General features: G+C 39.1%; 1 protein-coding gene across 6 annotated transcripts in view; it reads left to right on the forward strand.

Moving 5' to 3' along the window:
• PPP2R2C (protein phosphatase 2 regulatory subunit Bgamma) overlaps positions 1-26,514 on the forward strand; it is a 160,723-nt gene that overhangs the window by 75,994 nt on the left and 58,215 nt on the right. For 2 of the 6 annotated variants that reach the window (XM_072334051.1, XM_072334050.1), the window contains one exon: positions 8,978-9,131. The exons of the other annotated variants lie outside the window; for them this stretch is intronic. In XM_072334051.1, the coding sequence (XP_072190152.1) occupies positions 9,119-9,131 (13 nt within the window). In that variant the 5' untranslated portion in view covers positions 8,978-9,118. The remainder of the gene's footprint in view (positions 1-8,977; positions 9,132-26,514) is intronic. 6 annotated transcript variants of the gene reach the window in all.

Raw genomic sequence — 26,514 nt, forward strand, 5'->3', positions numbered from 1 at the left:
ACTCCTTTCGGATTTTTCTTGCTATTATCTGTCTTCCTAATGCCTTGCAAAGTTACTCTCTGCAATCACCTAGTTCTCATGTTCTCTGTATTCTCCACATAGAACCATTCGCCAGTGATGCCCAATGCAAAATAATGAAAAAAGGTCTTTGCAACAAACAGAAAAGTTTGGTGAGCAAAGAGGGGGAGCATTCTCTCTGTCTGTGCCCTCAGAGAGAAAGGAATGGATGTGGGTGAGGGGAGAGGAACGCTTTTCTGTACAGACTACCTGAAAAGACTCACAGTGATTTCTAGATGGAAGTTGGCAGTGCACATCTGGGCCAAGTCTTGTCTAACCAAAACCTAGAAGTTGGGTTTATGAAGAAATTTGTTATGAATGATGCAGTTTGAAGAAGTCTGCCTGCAGTAAATGATTGGGACTGTGTCGGTATCAGAGGTGTGTGTTACTGTGCTGACTTTTTACTTCAGGTCTGTTTGGTATCTCATCTCTTGATGCAAAATCTGGGGAACTGGAGGATCTTTCTGACTTTAATCAGAGAACTAAGCTTGTAAAGTTTGCTGAAGGTTTAAATTGTGTAGATATAAATATTCTCATCGTAATTAGGGTGTTTTTTTTGACATACATTTTGTGCTTTTTCAAATGTTATCAAAAGATACATATCCTGCAGTGTATGTATCTGTTCCTGGGGATTAATTCCCTCACACCTGTAGCTGGAGGGAATAACAAGCTCGCTGCAGAAAGACCAAATGGCCATAATCATTTACATTTGATTGGGCATTTTCAGCCTCAGACAGGTCAAAATGAGCAGAGATCACGACTGTTTGTGTGGCTGAGGATTCTTCCAGTCTGTGGGATTTCGTGGCAATTACACAAATAACACCTGTGATTTCTGTGCATTTCCCTGAGCAGTGCTGCTCTGCAAAAGGCAACGAACAAAATCATGCAAAAGTTATGTAAACAGTGACTTGCTGAGGCTCTTCTCAATCCTCCTTGTTTGTGTTGTTCCTTCTGCAACTTCCCAAATAACTAACAAAGACTTCAAATTAAAGAAGTTAGGTAAATACAGAGTGTTGATATTTACACTTACGGGTTGTGATAAAGACACATGGTCTTCATTCCGTTCATTACTATGATAAAAATGAGACACCTCATCAGCGTTTCCCAAGGACACATTTATAGATGAACAAAGACATACAGTTACATAACACCTGTGTCTACTCAGACACAGGATTTTAATTTGCCTCCATGTATGTAGGCTTAAAGCCTGGATAAAAATAGGGTGCTTAATTTTTAGACACTGCACAGTGTCAACAGGTTACTTACAATATAAGAATTGCTTCTGCTTTACTGTACATGAGGAGTGTAGCATCCATAATAAAGGCCAGGGTTGGCAATGAGAAGGTCTGAACAGAAAAAGAAAACCTTTCCAGAAGGAAATATAAATTCTTCTATTTAAAAGGCTCTGGTTGAGTTTCTCAAATGATAGCTGTATCCTTATCCCGACCCATTTGTCTGCTAAAAATAGGTCCAAATTTTGTCACATCTTGTGACCCAGTATTCGTTGTCTGATATTTTTGCTTTCAAGAGCAAGAATTCCATTTGTTTATGTTCCTCTGAGCGTCGTAGATCAGCATTTGGAACGTGCATATCTCAGGTGTGAATATTTGGGCAGAGCTTGACACACTGTTCCAGTTACTTATTTGTTAAGTATTTTTGTATTGCTAGAAACATGTGGATTCTTTTTACCAGCTGAAATATTTGCAGAGGATACTTCATCAATCAGCATTATTGTGGATCCATTCTCAGCCTGAGCAAACTGCAGTAGCACAACATCTGAAAAACGTAACTTCAAAACAATTCAAAACAACACCATGAATCACTTCTGCGACTTTGAGGAGAGAGATCAGCAGCATAAGATGATTGCCCTACAGGTTTCACTCCATGAAAAGTCTGCTCAGTGTTTTGCAGTGCCATGCATCTTCTGTTACATGGCACACACCTGCACTGATTCAATCAGCAGAAAATCGACCAAAACATGCAGATGCTGAGAGAAATGCTTGAAGAAGCTGAAGAAATAGAGGTCATCTGATGTGAAGCTTCTAGGTATGCCCTTCTTTTTATCAACAAAATGACATAGTTCTTGAACAATTGATTTTCTAATAGTGGATGTCTGAATACAGATTTGTTTATATTATTTACTGCTTTCTTGTTGATGGAAGTTGAACTTGAAGAAGGGAGATGAACAAAATATACAGAGTTCTTCATGTGTATGCAGAACTTTTTTCCCTTTTCCACCCTTCATATGAAGTGCAGTGGCATGGGACAATCTGAATGTACTCCTAATGACATGGAAAAGTGAAAGTAAAGGCCACAGGCTTGCAAATAAATATTTACTCATTTGAAACTGGAAAGCAGACAGCCAGTGCATTGCTTTGTAACTAGCTCCAGGATACGGATGGTATCTGAACTATGTTTGTATATCATGCCATTCATGTACTGATCATCAGTCTCACATCACATTTTATGTTCTTGACCTGTCCAAATTCATTTGTGGCTTCCGTACTCTTTTTCGATGGCTTTTTCTGTTCTTTTTGTTCTTTTTTTTCATCCTGCCTTAGCTGTGTGGATCATGGGCATCCAGTGTGTGACAGTTCTGTTTGCTTCACAACTACTCTACCAGCTCCGTGCTGTTTTAGTTGCTTTTTGTCTCTTCCACTCAAAGGCACCGATTTGTGATATCTGACTCATTAGCACTTTTTATTTTTACAATAAATTAATTGAAATTATTTTTTGTTTTAAAGGAAAAATTTGTTTAAAAGGTACAAACTTGCAGCACTGGAGCAGAGTAATAGAAAAACAAGTAGGTACTTGGGCTCATTTCAGAGGAAAGAGTACTGCTCCCTTAATTGTCTTACTCTTACATGCACCAAGGGATGTTATTCTTCCATTGTCCACACTCATCTTTACACTCTTCTTCACCTTCGTCTGCAAATGAAATCCATTCCAAGCACCTTCAGGCTGTGCTGCTGTTTGTAACCTGTATATTATTTAGTCTCATTATGGTGCCAGAGAAGAACTAGTCCTGTAGATAGGTAGTATATTCCTTCATTTTGCCCACTTCTAGTTGTGTCAAGCCATATGAGAAGCAGCATGAATCTGTGCTGAGGCTGTCACCTCAGCGTACTTCTGGAATTTGGGCTGATGCAAATGCTCTATATGGGTTAGAGGGTTTATACTATTTTGTTATAAGGTCCTCAGATATTGGACTTGGAACTAACTGACAGTTTTGAAATGTTGGGGGCTTAAGGGAGAAATGAAATGACTGCTCCTTTGTAGAGCTGGAGTGGATCAATTTGTTTTTGTTTTTGTTTGAAAGATATCTCTTGCTGGCTTCAGAGTGGGTGGATTCAGCTTACTTCTGGATCCTCAGCAAGTCACCGATGATCTTGTTTTCTGCTGGGTATACAGACAGCATGGAAGGGGAGAGCATCTATGAGGTTGATTCTGGAGATGGACTTGGAGGTAAGGGTGCCCGTCACTTCCATTTTCATCCCAGATGGCTGGTTGCAGGGGAGCCTTTATGACAATGGACCACGGAAGCCACAAAAAGCAAATGTAATAAAGATGTCTACAGTTCTTTGATTGTACTGTGTTCCTTTACAAGCAGTGAATAAAAGTGATTTTGAAAACAATGGTCTCCTAGGGGAAGTGGCACATCTGGATGCTGCATGTACAAAGCATTGCTATTTGGAACCTGAGATTTTCCAAACGTGATGCAAACCCTAAGAAATTACAATAAAATTAAAAGCACGTAGCTCTTTCTCTATTTTTGTTTCTTTTTCCTTCTCTCACCTGCTGAGCAACTCTATCGTACGTGCCATCTGTCTTGTTAATTATTTTAGCCGGACTGTTGAAAACTACATGAAATGGCACTGACTTTCTTCTATACGTACCTACTAACTGCCCAACTGTCTTTGGTCAAATGTGCTGAATTCACTTTTGTGATTTATCACTTAAATAATGGGGGAAGCAGAGTTTATATTACATGTTTCTGCAGTCATGCTGATGTTTGTGTATCATGCTAGGGAATTCTGTCAGTTTTCAGAGCGATGATATAAACCTTTGTGCTACTGATTTTTCCCACCAATTTTTTAATTGCTCATTTTATAAAGCTTCTGAGACTAACAGAGCAAACACCTTTACCTGCTTTGTGGAGCACCTTCAACTGCCTAAGGTCAACTCACTTTTAAACTCAGAAGTCTAAATGTTGTTGGGAGGAATCAGGTTCCTTCCGAATCAAAGAAAGGTTAGAACATGAATCATAGAACCATAGAATTACTCAGGTTGGAAAAGACCTCAAAGATCATCACGTCCAACCACAGCCTAACCATAGTCCCCTAACTCTAACAAGCCTCTGCTAAATCATAAACATGGTACAAATAGAATTGTTGGTGTGCTGTACATCTGTTTGATGACTTGGGTATTTTCTTGTGGTGATCACTGTGACAAGACAGGTGTTTCTTAATTAGATGGTTCTGAGCTTCTGCTGAGACACTTCTTTACATGTTTAATATTTCTTTAAGATTTTTCTTGGGCCCCAGCTCTATCAGCAATATTATGTAGGTAAGGTGCAAGTTATCCTGCCTTAGCTCTGAGTTTTCCTTCATATTAATGAGTTGCCTCCAGCTGTTCATCAAGCAGCAGCATCAATGCAAATATGTACACATGAAATTTACTTATTTTTTTTTAACAGAAACCTCTGTAGTTCTAAGAAATAGCTGTTTTATCATAATAACCATTATTACAAGAGCAGTGCCAGTATTTATGTTTAAGTGATGCCCTTCTGCTGTGTGGGTGAAGGGTAACAGCAGCATCCTCTCCTTCTTTCTGACCATTTGTCTTACCCTCTGCCAGAGTTTTTGAAACACTGCAACTGGAGCCATTGTCTGACCATTAGTGATTAGGCTGCTTTTTCATTTCGTATCCTGTCTCAGGAACTAATTTCCTGGCCTTATCATTATGTCCTTCACTGATCTCTGCTGCAGTGCTGTATCTTTGTCATTTCTTTCATGCCACTTTGTGCATGGAAAAATTCTTTCAGAGCTGAGGTCAAAGAAAAAAAAATGTATCCCAGCCCTCTTTTAGACTGACCTTTGCTGTTACAATAATTTATTGTCCTTGATCTACGCTGTCTAATTTGTATAGGCAAGACCGAGTGTGTGTGTGTACACATAACGAACAAACATACTTCTTGCTTTGTTAATTCGTATGTCTGTTCTCTGATGGAAGTGTTTCCTGTGACTGTAAACTCCCTGTCAGGCTGCCTGAATTTGAGGGTCAAAGTTTCTTAAGAATTTTTTGGCCTTTTTCTGTCAGAGACAAATAAATCAGTAGGTTGAAAATCCTCTAGTGGTCTTTGTTTTGTTGGTAGTATTTTCAGATTCAGGAAGGTCAAGGCCCCTCCCCTAGTTTTAATACATACAAGGGTTTGGATTTTCCTGGGTGTGGGTGGCTGATAGCACTCTTTACTATTGGTAGGAGCTCACCAGGAGTGTTGACTGTAGAGGTCAAGTAACTTCATTTGATGCTGTAGAGTTATGTACTTCACTAAGATGTCTCTGCTTAAAAGCAGTGTAGGTAGCTGTGCTGTAGGTCTATTACTTGGTCCTCTTCACTTGGTATATTACTTCATGGTAGGTTTTGAATTCCTTTTCAGTCAATGCACAGAGAACAATGGAGCTGAGTTTTCTCTTGGCCTACAAAGCCTAAACACAGTGAACTTTATCTGCCTAAAAGAAGCTTGTGCTTTCCTGAAGCAGAAGGCCTCCTGCTGTTTTTCCTTGAGTGATATTCTGCTTCCTGTATTTTTCTTGTAAACCTGATGCAGATTTTTCAGGCTGTTGTCATTAAATGATTGTTTTTATTATTACTTGGCTATTTGGATGTGTTCCTAAAAGCAGCCACTAAAATGGACAACGTAGAGTTAAGCATATTTTGAGATGTTTCTTCAGAAACTTGTAATCTTTTTCAATATTGAGTGATAAAATTATTAATTAAAACTAAAGGTCAGCATCTATTATTGCTCTGTTTCCATGACTTGATTTTTCAATCTTTAATCCTATTTGTTTTGGCAAAGAGTCTGCACTGGGTAGATCTATATGTTGAATCAATACCATAGCACACATTTTTCCTTGCTTGCTGTATTTAATGAGAATCTGAAGATTTGCTGCTGCCCTTTGCAGTTGCAAGGTATGAATGGGGAAAGATTAGGGAGAGGTTAAATGACTTGTGTTGCTCTGTTGCACTGCTGACGTTACATCAGGTCTGCTCTTAGCCTGGTGTTTTCACTTGTAGCTCTCGTTGAAGTACAAAATCCTTCCTGCATGCTAGCAAGGTTGTAAGTCAGTTGCTATGGTATTCAGCATTTTATGTAGCCAATCGGCTTGCTTTTGTGGTGATTCAGCCCAGAATAAGAAATCGGTCACACAGACCAGAGCTGTAATCAAAAGAACAGCTATTGTTGGCGTGAAAATCTACAGAGGTTGGGAGAATATGAGTTTTCAGAAAATACTGATAACAGTCAGTGTTTATGGTGTTTTTTCTACTATATAGCTAAATGTTAATGATAGCTGTCGTAACAGTAAATTTTCAGGATCATGATAAAAATTGAATCTGTGGACTAATTTCTGCGTCTTGTTTTATCACTCTAAAGGCTTTGGTAATTCACAGCTAAAAATTAGCAAGTATTTGTATCCTGTGGCCATTTTTGATTCCACTGCAGCACATAGGACTCAAATTTCTCATTTTGTTACAAAATGGTAGCATGCTTCTGGCAGTCTGTTACTTGCTGGTGGTACATTACTAGGTTCTGCTTGCTTGTCTTCTCCTGTTTGGCTAATCAGAATATTCTGGAATGCTGCTATGTAGTTTAGAATGGCTTTGAATGTCATAATGGAGCTGACATGTCAGTGCAGTCATCCAGGGTCATAAGAAAGACAAGTTAACTTGGAGAGAGGTAACATTCTGATAGGTACTATCCAAGAAGGGGGAACAGATGCCCGTGGATCAAAGTCCTTTTATTGGCTTTTAAGAAACACTGGTGTTCATGTAGGTAGGTTTGTTCTCTTCCCTACTCTGTCCACAATTGTATCTGTAGGACAAACAGAATATACCACTGCCTTTAAAGAAAACTTCATCACTCTGAAGGCGTGCCTATACCACAAATACAGCTTCTTCATTCCAATGTAGAAATGACTAGAAATCATGCTACCTACCAAAGGCTGTTAGACACCTAATCATGACAGGTATGTGGAAGCACATATTTGAATTTGGAAATAGCTTTACCAAAAAAAGTAATGATTTATTCTAGGAATTCTTTTTATGTACTCTGTATTGGCACAATATCCTTGCCCAGTGGACAGCAGATTCTCCTAAGTCATGAGGGCTTTTGTTTTCTTTTCTAATCCCACTGATGGTGGGACATGCTGACAGTGAGCACTGATACCTCTGCTTTCACTGAGTAGGAAGAGAGTTGTCAGGGGTTTGGTTATGAATAGTAGATGAATGATGAAGTTGAATCTTGGAGAGGCTTTAAATGATGCTCCCAATAAATGCTTAGGTGCGGTCTCCCACTGGTGGCAAAATGGTATAGAGATGAGTGAATTTATTTGTTACTCAAATCATTGCAGTCACTGATTGTATTAAAAAAGAATGAACCTCTAAAGTTCTTAAGCCAGAATGTGTACAAGAGTGCTCAAAGTCTTGAAAGTATTTTCTGCATGGGCCACTGCATTTATATACTATTGCAAAAAATTCTATGCAAGATATTAATTTTAGTAGTTTTTGGTTTCTCATCTTAATTGCAGATATATTCCTACTTTCACTTACAGATTGCCCTTTACTAATAATTGCCTTTGTCTACTTGCCACTCAACTTTCGCAAGGCGAATTGTAGGGGATGGGATTTCAATTAGAAAAGCCCTATCTTTTTAAGGAAAGGGCAATGGGAGAGTTGGGAAGTGGATTTAAATTCAGTTACAAAAACAATACTCTGTGCTGATCTGGTGCTCAGAGACTTGGCTCACTTCATTTGATGCTTTATTTTACTTTTCTCAGGCTATTCACTGCATACAGTGATTCTTTTCAGGTTGTCACATATACCAATCCTCTGCCAGTGTTAATTATCATAGCCCCTCTGCTTTTGGAAATTATGATGGAGTTACGATAGTCTGCATGCCAATAAGACTTGCTTCATTTTTACCACAGTAATTCTACGAGCTTGATTTGCATTCACTAGTTACTAAAAGCGCTGCTTTTAATAGCAGAAATGTAAGTAGAAGGAAAACTCTGCCATGTGTAGGATGTGAGCAGACATACCCCTGAGTGACTAACGTGAGTGGATTGCTGCTCTCCGGACTAAATTCACATAGCGACAAATACCTTCATGAAAAGGTTTTATCAGCAACTCATCTTTCTGAATTTCAAAGATATACAAATGTAAATGTAAGCATGTGTAAATAAGCATTGAAATCATCCTGCCATGTGTAACGTTTTTTTTTTTTCCCTATTCAGAACTTGCATCTATTTGCCTTTCGATATATCTTCAGAAAAGAAAGGCTTTGGAAGGAAATTGAAAGAAACAAATCAAAATGGAAAATATATTTCCACAAGGTTCCACAAAATTATTCCTTTCGATGCTATACAGACTCGGGATGAGGGACTGATTGCTTGGACTTCTCTGGTTTGAGTGTTAATAAAATGGGTTCCTTAACTTCATCTCCTTTTGTTCTGATGACAGACATACTGTTTGCTTCTATGAAATAGAGCATTTTATTTTTAATGCTTGTGTGATTTGTTGTTCCATACCACCTTTTCAGTCTTGCTTACGGGGGTCAACAGTTTTGTTCCTGCTTGAAAAATTAACCTTAGATGAGGAAAAATTTCACCTTTTTTTTGTCTTGAATTTCTTTGTTTTTTAGGGAAAGCTATAAGGAAGCTTGTGCGCAAGGCGACTGGTGGCATCTAGAATCCTCAGATTTCCTTGACTGAATCCAACTGGTTTTAGCCCTAAATATAGTAGACAAGCTGCACTGCTTGCACTGATAAATTTTATCTTCCAAATGATAGACCAAGGTACAGTCACGTATACTCACCATTTTTGATCTTGTTTCACTCTTAATTCTGTTGCCTTTTGGATAGTTGTAACAGTATGGTTTGTCCCCATTGCTGTGGACTGTCTTTTTATCACCTGCATCCTGCTAAAAGTATTCTCAAAAAAAAAAACAACAACCAACAGCAGAATAATAACAATTAAAAGAGACTCCTGGCTTGGCTTTGGCATTTGATCCTGCCAGCTGCTAACAAGTTTGCATCTTGGTGGTAAACTTAGCCACTCCTGTGGTTTATCAGCTTGTCTCCAGAGGCAGGTAGACAGCAGGACTGCTGGCAGGACAACCTTTTGTGGTTTTACTGTATGTGGAAAAAGGTGAAAGAACAAAACCAAACATCAACTCCTTTTTTTTTTTTTTTTTTTTTTTTTTTTTTTTTTTTTTTTTTTTTTTTTTTTTCCCATATATTTGCATTTACTTTGTTTACTCAGCAATTGTAAAAGGAAAGCAGACTGTGTTCTAGCAGAGTACACACCTTTTGACTGTAAGGTAACAATTCTTACCAGAAGAAAAAATGGATCACTGTTATGTTAAATGACAGTTGATCATTAGGTTTTTTACATCTGCTTTGGTGTCACAGATAGCTGTGGGAATGAGTGAGCAGTCTCAGTGCCAGCTGGACTGCGTTCTGAGACTAGAAAATCTCTTTGCATTTATTTTATGTAGGGGTACCTTCTGTCTTTTACCTGTGTCTCTTTTAAACTATAGAGGAGGCGATTTTATTATCACAGATCACTACCTGTTTCATGATGTTTTTTGAAGCGTTATTTCATGTGTTAAAGGATTTGTTTCCTCTGATGTTCCTGTGGGTACCTACTCGAATATTTTGCTCTGCTCAAATAGTCCACAAGATCCAAAAATTAAGACTTATGTTTTGAAAATAGTTTTGTCTGAGCATGACACTGATTGAATATTAATCCGGTTGCACAAAGACTGTTCAAATTTTGATCATATTGGATATTGAACTGGAAAACTTCAAAGCTGACAGCTTGTGGCTACAGGTGAATGGGAGGAAGCTTCCTTATTGTTTCTTCTGCATGTTGAGCTTCAGCTGTTCCTGCCTCTACCTTCAAATGTTGAGCTTAATCCTTACGTTGGTGTGCTGCCTAGAACAAAATCTCTGGTTTCTTCCTAGTGCAGAAAGCACTTGAGAGAGCAGCTGGATCTGGGGTGGTTGCTTGTAAGCTGGATTGGCTGGCATTTGTGACCTCTTGTGAACATTCTAAGGGAAATGCTACAGCAATCCCATTCTGATCATATGGAGCATGACCACAGTAAGGAAGACTATAGGTCACGCAGAAAAAATTTGCTAGTTGCATGCAGCTTTCAAGCTGCTACATGAAATCTGTTATCCGTTGTTTGGAAAAAATGATATTAGATAAGTATGAAAGCCACTGGGGTTCAGGCTTTCAGAGCTGGTCTACAGATGGTTATCCTTCTGAATAGAATTCTGTTCAAATACATGTTCCTGCTGAGAGGCTAGTGAAAAGCTCCCATCATTCTCCTGTTTAATTAATACAATGCGGCAAATAATTGAAGTATATGTCTGCCATTTCGATCAATAGCAATAGATTGAACCTTTGGCATACAGATAATAGGTAATTTTTTCTCTGTTATTAGTGGAGCCAGAAGATAAGGTTACTGAGTTATGATACAATCTCTGATGACATTCAGCTGGCCTGTAGTGGTCAGTGTCAAATCCTTCCTGTCCTTCTCTATCCCTAGTGTTCCATGATAAGTGTCTCTGTCTATTGTGTACCTATCTATTCAGCAGCTGGCAGGTCAAAGCACTTGGGTATGGTAAAGTCATTTTCTTTGTTCAAGGAAATTCTGGTGTTATTTAATGCTGGTTTTAGGTTATCAAAAGTATTATGCTCCTCTATTTGCAGTCTGTGGGAAAAATCTGCCAAAAGAACCGAACAGGAAAGACCTTGTGAGAGATTTTTCATTCCCAATGTGAACACCACATGGGGAATATCTGGGAGCTGGCAAAGGAAATTAGAGCTAATCATAGGCTTTGGCTTAAAGTACTCCTGCTTAACGCCTGCCATGAGAAGAGGGAATGGGCCAGGCTGCATGCATCTTACTGCGTGCTGCAGTAAGAAAAGGGCTGTTGTGGGATGACAGATTTCTGGAACTGTAGTTCTATAACAATGGTAATAGATTGAAGATAGGATTTTGTTAGCTGCTTTTGTGTTTTTGTGTATAATCATAAGTGAGTTCCAGCTCCTCAGCACAAAGGGCTGATGATAAGCATCAGTAGGAGAAAGTAACAGAGGATGCAGATTCCAATAGTTCAGTGAAAGAAGTCTGAAAGCTGGTTTTGCAGAGAACTGGTTGTGCTAATCTATTAAACAGACAGTAAAGAGAGACCTTGCTGCATTAAGAGGTAAACAGCAAAGAAAGTTTAGGGTAGAGTGATGCAGAGAATAACAGAAAGTTATTTTCCATTTTCAACTATTGAAGAGATTTGATAGAGGTAAAAAAATTGCTAACACAATCAAGCATGAAATACAGAAAATAGGTCTGATCTGCGGAAGGGCAGTCCATGTAACCAAAGGTCTCTAACAAAAGGACCAAATGGGTTTGTTGAATTGATGAGATGATGCTAAGTGGACAATGAGGCAACAAACCAGGAACGGGCAGAGCTTTAAATCCCGTTGAAATTAACAGCTGGAGCATGAATTTGGCACAGTGAAGGGTTTCAAAATGAGGTTTCAGTTCTTCACAACAATGGGCAGGGAAGAGGGCTGTTGTTATTCTATTTTGTTCCATCCAAGAACTGTATATAATACAGTATTGTGTGGCATTTGCTTTTGTAGTGGTTCATTTTATCTCACTGCATTGCCATCTCATAATACAGGAAACATGGTCAGCAGCTAAAGTGATGCTTCCTCAGCAGCAGCATACTGATCTGAACTTTTATGTACACTCAGCACTGCAACTCCATTGACCGTGTGCTCGCAGTGCTGCTATTTAATGCTGCTGTAGCTGCTTCTGACAAGTTGATGTACTGGCACATCAGGAGCCTCTATTGGTACATCATAGGGAGAAAGGATGATCGGTAACTGTGTGCCCTTGCAGTGCAGTGGTTATAAATACACTTCATGAGGAGATCACTTCTTAGTCTTCAAGGGATGTTTGCACTTTTCTGTTACTGAGATGGTGCTAATGTGACCTTTCTGATAATGCATAAATAAAGATACCAAAACCCTGATGTGCTGTCACATGCCTCTGGGTTGATCATGCAGTGCTGTGGTTTTTTGTCATCAACATGTGCAAGTTTAATAACTAACAGGCTTACACACCTATGAGTTGTCCTTTTTCCCTTCCCTTCCCCTCCACTCCCCTCCACTCCCCTTCCCCTTTCCCACCCCTCACCCTAGCATCTTAATGGAACCTTTAATGTAAATTAGTAACCATGTAAGCTCACTACATACAGTTATGCTTTTGTGTTTAACATGCATTTTAAATAATGTTTTATGCTGCTTCTTCTGTCGTTAAAGTAAATTAGGATGTTGCCATGCTACTCAGTAAAACTGTGGACCCTAAGGGCAGTGGATTACAAAGTGGTGGAGTTAATTCACATTGTTTTCTTTAGCAATTAATTACAATTTCAGCACAAACTCTTTAACACAAACTTACCTTTTTATTGTAATCCAGATCCCAGGTTAAAGAGTGGGTCATTGTTTGCTAAGTCTTTGAGCCATAGTGCAGTCTACAGTGGTCATATTTGTAGTTGCTGTCCACAGTGCCCCTTATTTTCCTAGCACATTGGGGTGCATTCCCCTAACAGTGGTTGCTTCCACAGAGCACAAGATGGGTCCCCTTGCAGCATCTTCTGCAGACTTATTTGTGCTGTGGTGTTGGGACCAATATTTGCTGAAAGCTCACAGTTCTTGTGGCGGTCACACTGAAGTCAAGCTGTTACAACATTCGGAATGTGGAAGAACAGAGAAAGAAAACAAAAATCATGGAGTAGTTAGAAGACTATGGTTGCACTGAGCATTGTATCTGCTTACTGCTTTGCTGTTGCTACAGTTGCAGTAAAGGGAAACGCAAATGATGTTTTTAAGTACTAAATACCTTTCTTATCAATTGTTTAATTCTTAATCACTTGTAATAACATATTCAGCTATCTAGTCTGCTGAATAATACTTAGCTGGTCTGTTTCTCTACAACAGAGAGCAAAATCAAAACCTCTTCAGATGCAGATAGCACAGTTGTGTTGCTCACAGGATTATTTAGCATTTGTTTCCTGTTGATACAACCAATAATATATTGGATTTTAATCCAGCTTGGAGAAAACCGTCCGCTAAACATCCGATTATCTAGGAAAATGAGCACCATATTTAATAGCTTGGCAAACTGCTGTTGTGAAATGCTTTTATCAAAACTTTAATAGCCACGGACCTCTTAAGGAAGCAGGCAGGAGGCATGGAAAGAAAAGACTTCTGTAGAGACATAGTTTGATTAAAATATTTTGGTAAAGAATCCTTAATTATTTTAAAGGAAGCCACAGAGGGGTCTTTTCTGCTGTGCAGATAAGAAACTGGGAAGTTTTCATATTGCATTCAAATGTGTGATGTGAAATGAATTAGTTATTAGCTGTATCTCCTTGGGACATACGCACTATAAATGGGTTTTCCAAGTCTATTACTTTATTTTGCTCTGTACTGTCTTGTTAAATTGCAAGCCAGAATAAGAGTATCTCCAGTCCATTGAACGCTGAAGCCATGAATACGATACAGATGTGGCTGTTTCAGATTGAGGTCTGTCTTTGTGTTGCATGAGCAAATGGAGGACTCAGTGACCCCTGATTTTTAGAGTGCCAGGAAAAACAAAATACCTGTTGTTTGTATCACATGTGATTGTTGTACAAAACATGTAGGGGGGGATCTAGGTTGAATAATAAGATCTATAATACTATCAGTAAGTGGTTCCACTGTGCTGCACTTGAACCATATTCCTAACAAACACTCCCCATAACAGTCCAGAGCAATGGCATTGTTATCTGCTTTGCTCCATGTTCCTGGTCTCCTGGCAGTATGTCACTTTCTGGCATCACAGTATTTCTTCTAGTTTAAGTGACCACCAGGCTGCCAGGGTCCAAAAGCTGAGTGAATATCTATGGTGAATGCTGGCCCTTGAGCAATTAGCATCAGTTCAGGGGGGCAGGCGAGTGTCATTAGCTACTCCTCTCTTTATATTATGGTAAAATACATGTGCTCATTTGGTTCCATCAATAAATTGTGTGAAACGAAATGCTTTGCATTGACTGCAAATTTTCTACGGGCATGAGAAATAGTAAATACAGGTATATAATGCTTTAAATATTTTCATGGTGTGTTTTAATTTGCTTGAGTGATCTCGCATGGTGCCTTGAAGGGTTGTATTATAAACAGAATTATTATTATCCTTTTAGCCAAACTGACATTGACGTCGGTCGGGATTCTGTTGTGAACTGAATAGCGTAGCACCATTGCAGTAAGAAGACAGATTTGGTACCTTCTGTTTAAGTTGTCAGGGTTGACTGAATTCTCGTTTAACTCAAAAATCCTGTTTTATAGCCTCTATTACACAGTATCCGGCCCCCTCCTCCAATCCTCTGGTCTGGGGTGGCAATGTAACCATAAATGCAGTTGCGTTATATATATTCTTTTTTTTTTTTTTTTCCTGTTCTATTCTATGTGGTTTGGATTTTGTTTTGTTCAAAGTAATAACCCGTGTTGCTGTGCAGGCAGATCGTTCTGCTTCTCTTTGCTTGTAATGCAAGTCCTCGGGACTGGACCAAAAAAACGCCGATTCAATTTTAAAATGCAAATAGACTCCTCATCTCCCATGGCTGGCAAACTTTCCCTTTTATCCCTCAGCCAACTCCTCTCCAGTCCACTGCTTCCCCCTCTCTGTGTCATGCTTTCTAACTTCTGCAGATTAATTTTTTATGAGAGATGCTACTGGAATGGCTTTGGAGATTCACATAAATTATCTCTATAGCTTTCCCTCACTCTGTTGTTGTGCAAGATTTAGTAATGTTTCTCCAGTGCTGCATAAATTCTCTAAGCTAATATTGAATATTTTTCTAATTTGTGCATTAAGTAATTTCAACTTGGGGTTTTGTTTTGTTTTGTTTTCAGTGAAGAAAAATGTTAAATATATTACGTGAACTTTAATTGAGGAGAGAGGTGAAAAACTTGTGTTGTACACAGCTATTAGAGCTCTGCAAAGTGAACTGAGCAGAACTCTGCCTGCCAAGAGCTGCTCTGACTCCTCCTGTGCCATGAAGTTGCCCTCTGAGTTGCAGTTGTGATTCATAGTTCCCTTGTGCTGCAGCAGCAGCAGTTTCTTCTGCCCATCATTAGCAGAAAATGGTGAAACGAGGCTTTGCTGTTTCCCTGCCTCACTTTGTTCCCACCCAGAGCAGAACAGGCAGGGCAGCTTTTTCACTTTTTCACTAGATACTAGATGGAGTCTGAGCAGGAATTTCTACCCACATAGGAAGAAATGAGAAATGAGTGGCTGTTTTTGGTGTTTGTGTCACTCTTCAAAGTTAGCAGGAAAGCACCGCTTGTGTTGTACAAAGCTTTGCCTGCAAAACTAAGGTGCGACTGTTTTGTTCTGCATCCTCTCATATCTTAATATCTAGGTAGAATCTCCCAAATTATTTTCATGGTTAATGCTCTTCTAGCAAACTGGGAAGCTTTTATTTTTGTGAATAAATTGATTCTGCTTTGTTGCAATTTTATTTTATTTTTTTTAAAGAAATTAGATCTTATATTTGGATTAGCTGACATAAGGCCAAATTTGCCATCTAAGAGTCTTATAATTTGCTTTTGACACAACAGAGGGAATGAAACCAAGCATTTGTTTCTTTACTAAATGTAGCTCCAAAGCATCGCAGTTTATGTAAGGGTTTTCCGACACATATGATTGGTAGGTAGTGCGTGCATAGGTATGAAGGTTAATTAAATCAAGTGGTGAAGTTTGTAGAACAGGGAATGCTTCATTAAGCCCTGTGTGAATTAACTTGTACAATCTGTTCACAATACCCCAAGTGCCATTCACTGAGACAGTGTAATTACAGCTTACACACATTTTCATTAGTTTGTGTTTCTTCTACTGTGGTTGACATGTATGTTGTCTTCACTGAAACCTTGGGTTAGAGGAGGGACTGCTCACTGGTGGGCATCTGAGCATACTGACATTCGGCAAATCATTTTTCCTTTGGGTTCTAAAATGTCTTATCCCAGATGTAATTAAGCTTGTAATTCATCAGCTGACACATTTCTTTTTTCTCAGATTCCAGACCTAGCTGCAGACTTGTGAAATAGCTTTTTTTAAAATGTAACATTCATGCATCTTTATCAAAGCAAGATGCCACAATGACCTAAAGTTGCAATATTTTAGACATCCCTCTCTTTAATGGCTGTGACATTTGGGCAACTGTGGTATCTAGGTGCAGAGACATGAAAGCTTCAGTAAAAAATTAACCGTATAGATTCCTGCGGGTTTCTTTTAACAACTTATAAAGTGTGAATGCTCTTAGACTGAAGTGTTGTCACCAATTCAGGCAAATTTGCATCTCTCTTGATGTATGTTTAGTTGATTCCCGGAGAAGGGCAGTTAAAGATTCAGTTGTGATCACTGAAAACCAGACCAGATGGATGCACAAAAATCCTGTGAAGTTATGTGCACATATTTAGTATTGCCCTTCAGATGAGTCCCATGGGCGTATTCAGGTGAGAGAAGTTAAAGATGAGAAAGCACTTGAAGGTTCAATTCTGTAGACAGAAAGCAGTATTAATGAGGATAATAAAAAGCCTAGTGAGGGGGAATGAACAGTGACCTTTATTGCAGATCTTGTCTGTAAATTATTTCTTTATATTAAAACAAAAAACAGCACAAATCTTTTGTGAAGTTTCTAGACTGATACCAGTGAATACAGCTGAGATGTTACAAAAGTAGCAAAAAAACCCAACCTATTAATATCTTTAAATGTCTTTAAGAGGTTTGCTTAAAATTTAGATCCATACTGTGGGGTGTCCCACCTCTGCCAAGGGTTATCTTCTGCCATGTTTAGGGCTTATGCATTTTATCTATTATTTCTTTTTGGTATCTGCTCAAGTAAAAGTAAAATGCTTCACGGAATCCTCCTACCTTTATTTTCTCCTGTCAAGAATTAGTGTTTTCAGATGATACCCTAAATTGCTATCTGTGCTTTCTGGATTTTTGAAAGACTGCAGGTAGGATTGGACTAGATGATCATGTGGTCTTTTCCAACCTTAATAGTCATAGAATAACTTGAGTTGGAAGGGACCATTAGGTTGTCTACTCCAACTCCCCTGCAGTGATCAGGGACACCTACAGCTCCATCAGGGTGCTCAGAGCCCCATCCAGCCTGATATTTTATGTCTGTAGGGATGAGGCACCCATCACCTCTCTGGGCAGTCTCTGCCATTGGAGGGTTTCATGATTCTCTGATTTTTGGTGAGTTTTATTTTTGTAAGAGCCATTCCGGTAGGAAAGTTGACAATAAAACATTTGAAATTATATGTGGATTTAAGTCAGCTCTTACCAGCACGTGAAGTGTTACACAGACATGGGCTGATGGAACTTCAGTGCAGTATCTGAGAAAACCATCATAAATCATCATTTCAGGAGTAGTATTTTTGGGGCAGAACTCCTGGCCTTTGAGCACATCATGAAGAATTACAGGAAAGCAGATGAGGGAATGCAAATATCATCCATTTGCACCAAGTCCAGGAGCGGGTCTTGGTGCTGCTACAGAGAACAGATTGCAGATTGGGCACACTGTACAGAGATAAACATCTAGCATGACAGCTTGGGGTTTAGGCATGGTGTTCTGTAGATTCGTGTGTTCATGCTGGGAAAACTATTAGCTGCACAATGACACATAGGAACTTTATATTAAAAAAAAAACAAACATATACATATATATATTTAAATGTTTGGCCTTTGAAATAATGGGCTACGCTGACTGAAGCTGTCTTCTGCTTAGATCAGTACAGCATACCTCACTACTAAGAGAGTTAACTGTGTCTTATCAAAATAAAAGGCCTGGTGTTATTTATTCATATCAGTACCACAAGAACGTGTGATGCCTTATAGGTGATTAAAATGAACATGCCACCAGAATCTCACTATTTAGACAGGGCACAGCAAGAAGTGACAAGAAAGGCAGATAAGTACAGGAAGCATGAGGACTGCGGTAGCAAAAGCTCATGAAAATGCTTTCATATTGCCATAAATGCTTCTACTTATTCCTCACGTATGTTTCCTCCCTGCATGCTACCTATGTGTCTTGCTGGTTATTTGATTTTCGGTTTTGCTAACATATTCTACTCATAGACTGTGGTCATGATTTGTTTCCCTTGAAGTCCCTTAAAGGAACTCCTAGCAACTTAAACAGTGCTGGAGAAACCTCACTAAGACTGGTAGGATGTAGTAGGGAAGAAGTTATAACCTTCTTTTAAAAGGAAATGTTTTTTAGAATGAATAATCACTGTGTAAATCATGTTGATGAAGTAGTATGTGTATTACTATGTACAAAAATAGCACATTTCATCTTGACATCCCAAATACAGAGTTAAGAAGTTTGCTATTCTGAAATTGTCTCATTTCATAAAACTCTGGTGATAATTAGTGCAGTGGTGGATAAGTGCATAAATGCATGCATCTCATGTGAACCTCTTGACCTCCTTGTGTCAGTGTTGTACTGATTCTTCACAGGTTAAGCACTTACTGTGTAGAACATTGTTATCATTAGCTTTAAATATAATCTTTTTTATTCATGTAATGAAGACTCTCGTGTCATAAGAAAATTGCAAGTGATTTCATTTGCACAAGTTGTGGTTTTATCCTCTTTAATGTTTTGCCTCCGGTATTAAGGCTCTAGCTGGTCCACCCTTCTGTTTTTGCTGTGCCCCTTGTAGCAGTATTACCATTTCTTCAGAGTTTAGGTGTGATGTTTCATTATTCTAAAGGGATCCCAACAGCTTGACGTGAATTCAAATGTTTTTAAAGTCGAGAATCCTTTAGATGAGTGTGCTATTCTTTGACAGGGTGTAGAGCAAAGGGACAATGTTGATATTTTTGAGTAGCAAATGATAGATCCTGCCTTGTAAGCATGTATTTGTGTTTTAAACAGCACAAAACCATGACAACATGGAAGAGCACCACAGAAGAAGACAATTTCCCTTTCTATCAAGATTGGTTTCTGTTGAATGGATCTGGGTAGATCTCTTAACTATTCAGATATGTAGATGTGCAGATAGGCCAGTCATGAGAGCTGCAGTAGTATCTGGCTCACTTTAAAATACTTCTAGAATCTTATTAATTTGTATCTTTTATGTCCCAGGTTCTTCAAAAATATATATAACAGCTTATTTTTTTTTGATGATGGGTGCATAAGAAGCACCAAACAAATGAAAACATGAAGTGCCAGCAAAGGGAAACAGATGTGTAATGAAGTGTAATGAAATTTATTCACCTGTTTATGTGAGTGCTGCACATGGATTCAACTATTTAATAAACAGCTTGCCCATGTGTTGCCAGGTAGTGGATTAAATCCTAATAAGTCAGCTTAAGTAGAGCTATGTTCATGAGTGTGACACTCATTCTATTCACACCTTTGCAACTGGGTGAGAATGTCAAAAAGATGTATTTTTGTAGTACAAGTACCTCAATTCCTTTTGACATTATTTTCTAGCAGCTCATTTTATATGCATATCTTTCTTTTATATTATCATCATGACGGTATTAATTTGGATGTGCAAATTAGCTCTTCATGATGTTGTCATGTCAGCATCTGGATTCAGGTTGTGCTGTTTCATAAGTACCACATCCTATTGCGTTTCATCAGCGTCCCCCTTTCCTAATCTAATTATTCACAAGGAACCTTGGGGATTGTGCTAATGGGTATCTGAAGCTATAAAGAGTAATGAAAGCGGTTGTGTTACTGCTTTGCAATTAAATGTATATAGAAGACCATTCGTATAATTAAATTCAGAATTCTTGCCACTCTTTTCCTCCTTTATAGTACGTTAATTATTTCTTTTAAGTCAAAAAGAATGCTAATGGAGTTTCAGAGCTTTTTACTTGAGTTGTGTTGTTTATAGGCAAATGTTCACATTGGCTATTATTTTTAAAGGCATTCTGCAATTAAACAGCCAGTTGTGTGAATTGATTGTTATGAATTTTTCATGGTATTTTTGTGGAGGGGTGGAGGATGTTGCTGGCTGATGGAGGACTGGAACTGCTGGGCAACAGAGGGGGGTTGCCATGTGCTTTCTGCCTAGTTTATATCTCCTGGTTGCATCGGGTGCAGTATGCAATATGTTGTGGCAGTAATGGGTATCGGCAGTCACTGCAATTTATAAGTTCAGCATGACCTTTGGTCTGGGCTTAGTTTTCTGTCTTTGTTCATTTGCATTAAGTGTTATGATGAATGAGAATGAAGTATTTAGATCAGGTAGTCAATATGTTTTATGCTGATAATTCCGTATTAATAAGTGCTGATGGTTTGCGTCTGTAAGGTCTATTGGTAATCTGACTGAAATCAATGGCAGTTTTGCCTCATTTACTTCAATGGGAACAAGAATGAGTCTTTAACCAGCAGAAAATTATGAACACCAAGCTCTGCTCATGTGTCATTCAACATGAACGAAAGTTTTTATGGTGCTGTCAGACTGAAAAAAATCCTTTTCTTTCCTGATAACAACGCTGCATTTAGCTGAGGTAATCCCCAGGTAGCCTGTTAGAGGTGTTCCAGCTTTGTTATTTCCAACAATAGGGAATACGGCCACTTGCTGGTTCTACTTATTTAAGTAGTTGCTACTGCTCAGAATAGCATCTGAGAATGCTGCTGAAATTCAGCTGCAGACAGCCTGCGTTAGCCCAGTTACGTTGAGTTATGTGTGAAATTCAGACTTTTATTTTAATGCTATGGAGTACATGATAGTACATACATTGCTCAGTTCCCTTCTCCACCAGTGACAGCTGTGATGATTCACGGCAATGAAGAGTCTGGGGGTTGTGGAAGAATTCTCCACCTTTGATTAAGCAAAGATAGTGGAGGTCTCATCCTTTGTTCTGGACTGCTTTCCATTTCTTAACCATAAAAATCACTCTGTCTTTTCAGAATTGGCCATCTGCATAGTATCCTGCTTCAGAACGGAGTAGTAGCTTCGTAATGTAATTTTTCAGGGATGTCCTCTTAGCCTTCTCTGCAGGTACCCAGCAGGAGAAACAAGCTCTGAAGGTTGAATGGGAATTTACTAGGTCCAAGTCCTGTCTGACCACATGGCAGAATGTCGGAGGGGAAGCGTCAGCTTCTCTCTAATCATCACTAGAAAGGCGAAAGGGGTGAAGAATGAGTGGGAAAGTGCACAGAAAGCACGATCTCTCAGCTGGATTTTCAGCTTGCTTAGGGCATTAAAGGTCAAAGCCAACATTTAGGTTGGTGCCTCCTTAATTACCGGAAGGCAGTCTCTAGAACGTAGGAATGGTATGATTTTCACTTGACTCAGCAAGCAAGATTCTGCAGTCCACATTGGCTTGCATTATAAAATAAGGAACACAACAGCATGTTGGTAGTTCTTTACTCTGCCCTTAGAATGGCAAATAGGTTTTGCTTCCAAGAGAAAAACTTGTATCTGTCTAACTGTCCTTGCAAAGTACTCATGGTCATACTGGCTGTGTGCAGTCTGGCTAACGCTGTCAGGTTTGATACCATGATTGAGGATCTTGATTCAATGCCTGGCATGTTTTCTAGCTGTTTATTATACCGGTTTCCCTAGTTTAAAGGGTAAAATCCTTAATCCTCTGTGCTAATATGTTAAATACTGACCAATTGAAATGACATTTTCCTTGCCTACTGCATGATTTTTTTCTCTCCCTGTTAGTTTTGCATATTAGTGTTTTTTCCTGTGTAAACGTGAAAATACTTGTCTAGAACAACTTAGAAACAATAAAATATCTGATTTTGTGTTCCTGCCTCATCTGGGCATATCTTATCTTATTAATTCACTTAATTAGCGGCCAGTGAAAAGTAATTCTGGATACTAGCATTCAAACTTCAATAAGGAAAGCTTGTGGTTAGTCAATGCTTCGTTAGGCCTGGCTTCTATTATTACTCTTCTGTTCTTACACATTATGTACAAAAAACACACACACACAAAAAAAACCACCAGCATTATTATAATGTTCCCCAGGTTAAACTTTGTGCAAATCAGATATGAGAAGTTTTGCTGCCTTTTTTTGTTGCTGCTGTCACACACAGAATCAAATCAGTTTCTTTTTCTTTAAGCCAATTTCCACACAGAAGTTCAAATCCCTTGGATCAAGAATATGCTCATTTAGAAAGATTATAATTGATTTTTTGGCCCTATTTTCAATACTTTGCACTGTAAATGACATCCCAGTGGAGAATAATCATCATACAGATGTTTGAGAGCTCCTTCCTGCAGAGTATGGTAATTGAAGTCTATAAAGCGTCATCAGACTGCACGTTGTTTCTAATTAGTACAAGGCAGTTTCTCTTAGCTATGTATAGTGTTCTGGCCTCTTTCCTTTATTACTTTTATTTCTGGCTAGGAAATCACAAAATACTGGTAACAGTAAGCCTGTATGGGTTGATGCTGAATTTTTGAAGCTATTGGTGTGCTCTTAGCTCCAACTAGACAGGTACTACTCTGACATCTTTTGAAGGGCTCCTCAACTTGCACTGGCAGGAATAAACTTGGTGCAACAAATAAATGCGTTCCTTCACAATGGGGTCTTTATGATAATCATTTTAATTTGTTCTTCTGAAAAAGAGAGTTAGTGACTTCTTGATGGCTGGATTTTTGTGACAGGATTTTCTCTCCAATCTTGTACATCTTTGGTAGGTTCCTTTAGTCCAAAGTCGTGTCCCTGTATTTCCTGTTGTCCTGCTGCAAACTCTTTTTGCCTTAAATAATCTGGAAGCACAGGGAGTAGGGAAGCAGGATACAGCTAAAGAATTTGAAGGCCCTGACTACTTCCATTTTACACATGGAAGACTTAAATATAGTCCCCATTCTGATGCAAACTTGTGGCAGATTCCTCTTCTTATTTTATATTATTTAAATTTTATTTCTATTGCATTCTACTGGTCTGATTTTTGGGTTCTTCTATTTGGAGCCCGGAGCTGGACTCAGTGACCTTTGTGGATCCATTCCAAATCAGGATATTTTATGAATTCTATGGTTTGCATTGTATTTTATTGATGAAATTTTCATTTCTCCCCGGCATATGGTTAATACCTTGTCTGAATATTAATTTGGCACATTCAAGTCTTGTCATCATGCATTGGTTGTAAGTTTGAAAGATACTTCTCTATTATGCAAGGCCCACATCTTACTTCTAGATTAGGAGGATCAAGACCTCAGGTGAACAGTTAGCAGACAAGTTTGTTGAGTTGACGTGGAATATAAGGAGCTGCTTCAAGATTTAGGGCAATGATTTTGTTCTCTCCAACTCACAGAATCCGGAAGAAGTTGTTTTATTTACTACCTCTTTGAATCACAGTAATAGTGACATACTTCCCTTTCTTCATGTCTTGTGCTCCTTATAATCCTTCATACTTGGTAAGAAAATAACAGGCAGTAGCTGTGATCAGGAAAATGTAATGTAAACAATTACCAAACTTCTTACTGGTTTCATTGCAAAGTACTTAGAAGATCATTGCTGTGATATTGCTTTGCACTAGACCCTCCAGTTAGTGGAAAAAACATCTAAGCAAAACTCTATCTCAAATGAATTGGCTACTAAATGTGCAAGTGCACAGGAGGCTACCGAAGTAGAAGCTGCATGCACAGGGTGTGATGGCAGTGACCAGTCCACACCAGCCTGTGACACATGGTGGACCTCTCTACCCAGCCATCCTTTGGCTAATTTTCCTGCCTGTGTTCCCTGGTTCCAGCTTGGGCGACAACTTTCTCCTTATCACAGTCCTTTGAACACCTAATAAGCGTGTTTCTCTACTGTTTTGCCTCAGAGAAAACTGTCAACACCTTTTCTCTTCATTCTGCATTTAATAGATACGTCAACATTGCTTAATGGAGGATGGTGAAAAGGTATGTTTTGTATTTAGCTCGGAACACAGCAGTGTGTCCTGACAGCAGTGCTGTCGCAGGCTCAGCTCTGAGCTGACGTCGTTATATCAGCTCTGATGCTAGTTCAGGTGGTGCAGGCTCAAATATTTCTCTGCAGTGCATAAATACACCCTCGTGCAAACAAAAATTCAAAAGCAGCATCTCAACTGCACATCTATCATTTATAACTATAGTGGAATTAAAACAGAGCTGAGCCTTCAGTTGGCCTCGTACCGCAGAACTGCTGTATTGCAGCAAAGGCCCGTCAGCTTTGAGAGCACAGCGATAATTACTATGGCCTGTTTTAACAACCAGTGATGATTGCAAGGCAATTCTTCAAGGGTTTGGGGGTGGGGGCAGCTCTGTATGTCTGACAAGGGCTTAAAAGTCTAAATGTTATCTGTGTGGGCTGCACATTAGAAGCTCTCCGACAATACAGCCCCAGGTTGTGTGGCCCTGGGGGAGGTGCCTGCAGATGGGCGAGCTGTCTCAATATGCTTTGAAGCCCCCCGACCTGGGGAGGCTTCTAGGAAAACTGCTTTGTTTCTGTTTGGGAGACATGAGTTTGACCCGCTAAGGCTTGGTTTTTCAGGCTGTTTTTTACCTAACATTTAAGTTTTAGTGGTATGCTAGCAGAAGCTGTATTTTGCATTTAACTGTTGGAGAAAGAATGGTAGTGCTTACTCTTAAAACACAGTTGGTTTGGAGCTTGGAGGTTCCCATCTGTGAATGCAGTGGAAGCAGGCTGAGTTCCCACTTGCAGTACTGTGTTATTTGACTGGAAGGAGTTTTAAGGGCTGTTTTAGGAAATATACTAAGTTACTTGAGCGCTGTCACATTCCTCGGAGTAGAAAAAGAATCTGAAATTGCCTGACAAGCAAACAGTACGGTTGCTTTTTTAGATGCTGTCTGTAGCATTTGTAATATATGCTGATCCAGTCCTGTTATGTAATTGGTATCCTTTGGGAATACTGCAAAATGGGGATGCTTGTTTCCTGAGGCTGTTAACAATGTTTGAAGTTTCTTTATCAGGCACAGATTGAGGAGAGGTACATTGACTCTTAATATCTTCTGTTCTTTAAGTGATTTTTTATTTTCCTTAAGAGTAATTACAGTAATGACTAGAAACAAGGTGCACTTAAACTTGATGGCACATTTGTTGTTCTTTGCACGTTCTGACTCTCTAGATCTCAGTCTTTTAGGGCTATGAGCGCCTCTACTTCCTGATATGTTAGGGTGCTTTTGCATGCCTTCATCTTAAGCAGGAGTAATGCCATCTGTCATCACATTTATTTTGCTGGATTCCTATACACACAAGGACTTTAGTCTTTCATGAACAGTATTATTGGTTGATTTTAAAGACCGTAGTGAAAGCCACTACCAAATTGTTAACATTAGTCCTTTCCAGTATGGTTTGATATATATGGTTTATAGTGGAACTGATACAGTTGTTCTATTCATTTTGAGACCAGCCTAGGAGCAACCTTTGATGTTATCAGCAGCAACAACCCACGTTAACTTAAAAAAATATGATTTTTCTGTTATTAGGATCATTACATAAACTTGTTGAAGGAACTGATACCATGATCTTCAAGTTGGCTTTGGTTTAAATGCTGCTTAAACCAGCCACAGTACCTGGATGATTCTGAGAGGTCACAAATGCTGATTTCAAAGGATGGTTAGAAAGGCTCTAATATATTATGATGTGCATGATCTGCATCAAAGAAGCATTAGGCACTCCCAGAAGTCCCACAGTTATATGATCTTGTGACAGACCCAGAGGCAAATGCAGAGTTGTCAGCTGAACTGCCTTTGCAGCCTGCCAAGCAAACAGATGCTAATGTTAGATGAGTATCTACACAGCTTGGTATGGAGCTCCCCTGACAGCCAATGAGCCCTTCTGTGACCTTTGCTTGCTGGTCCACTGCTGGGAATCACAGAGGAGATGTCCAGTGATGTTTAAGTTTGAGCTGCATGTTGCTCACAAGGTTTGGCTATAGTTTATTGCACACTATGTGCAGTACTGATTTATATGAGTAACACTCACTAATCACATCTGCTCAAGTAAACTAGGCATTACTGAGCTGCAACCTGCTGGCATAAAGTGGCCCATGCCTATGATAGTTAAATTCCAGTTTCTGAAACACCAGGACCTGCTGAGAAGTGTCTCCGGCTCATGGTAACTCCTGAAGCATGCTGAGGATTGTCTGAAGG

The sequence above is a fragment of the Excalfactoria chinensis genome, chromosome 4, assembly GCF_039878825.1.
Source record: "Excalfactoria chinensis isolate bCotChi1 chromosome 4, bCotChi1.hap2, whole genome shotgun sequence".
NCBI classification, from domain to species: Eukaryota; Metazoa; Chordata; class Aves; order Galliformes; family Phasianidae; genus Excalfactoria; species Excalfactoria chinensis.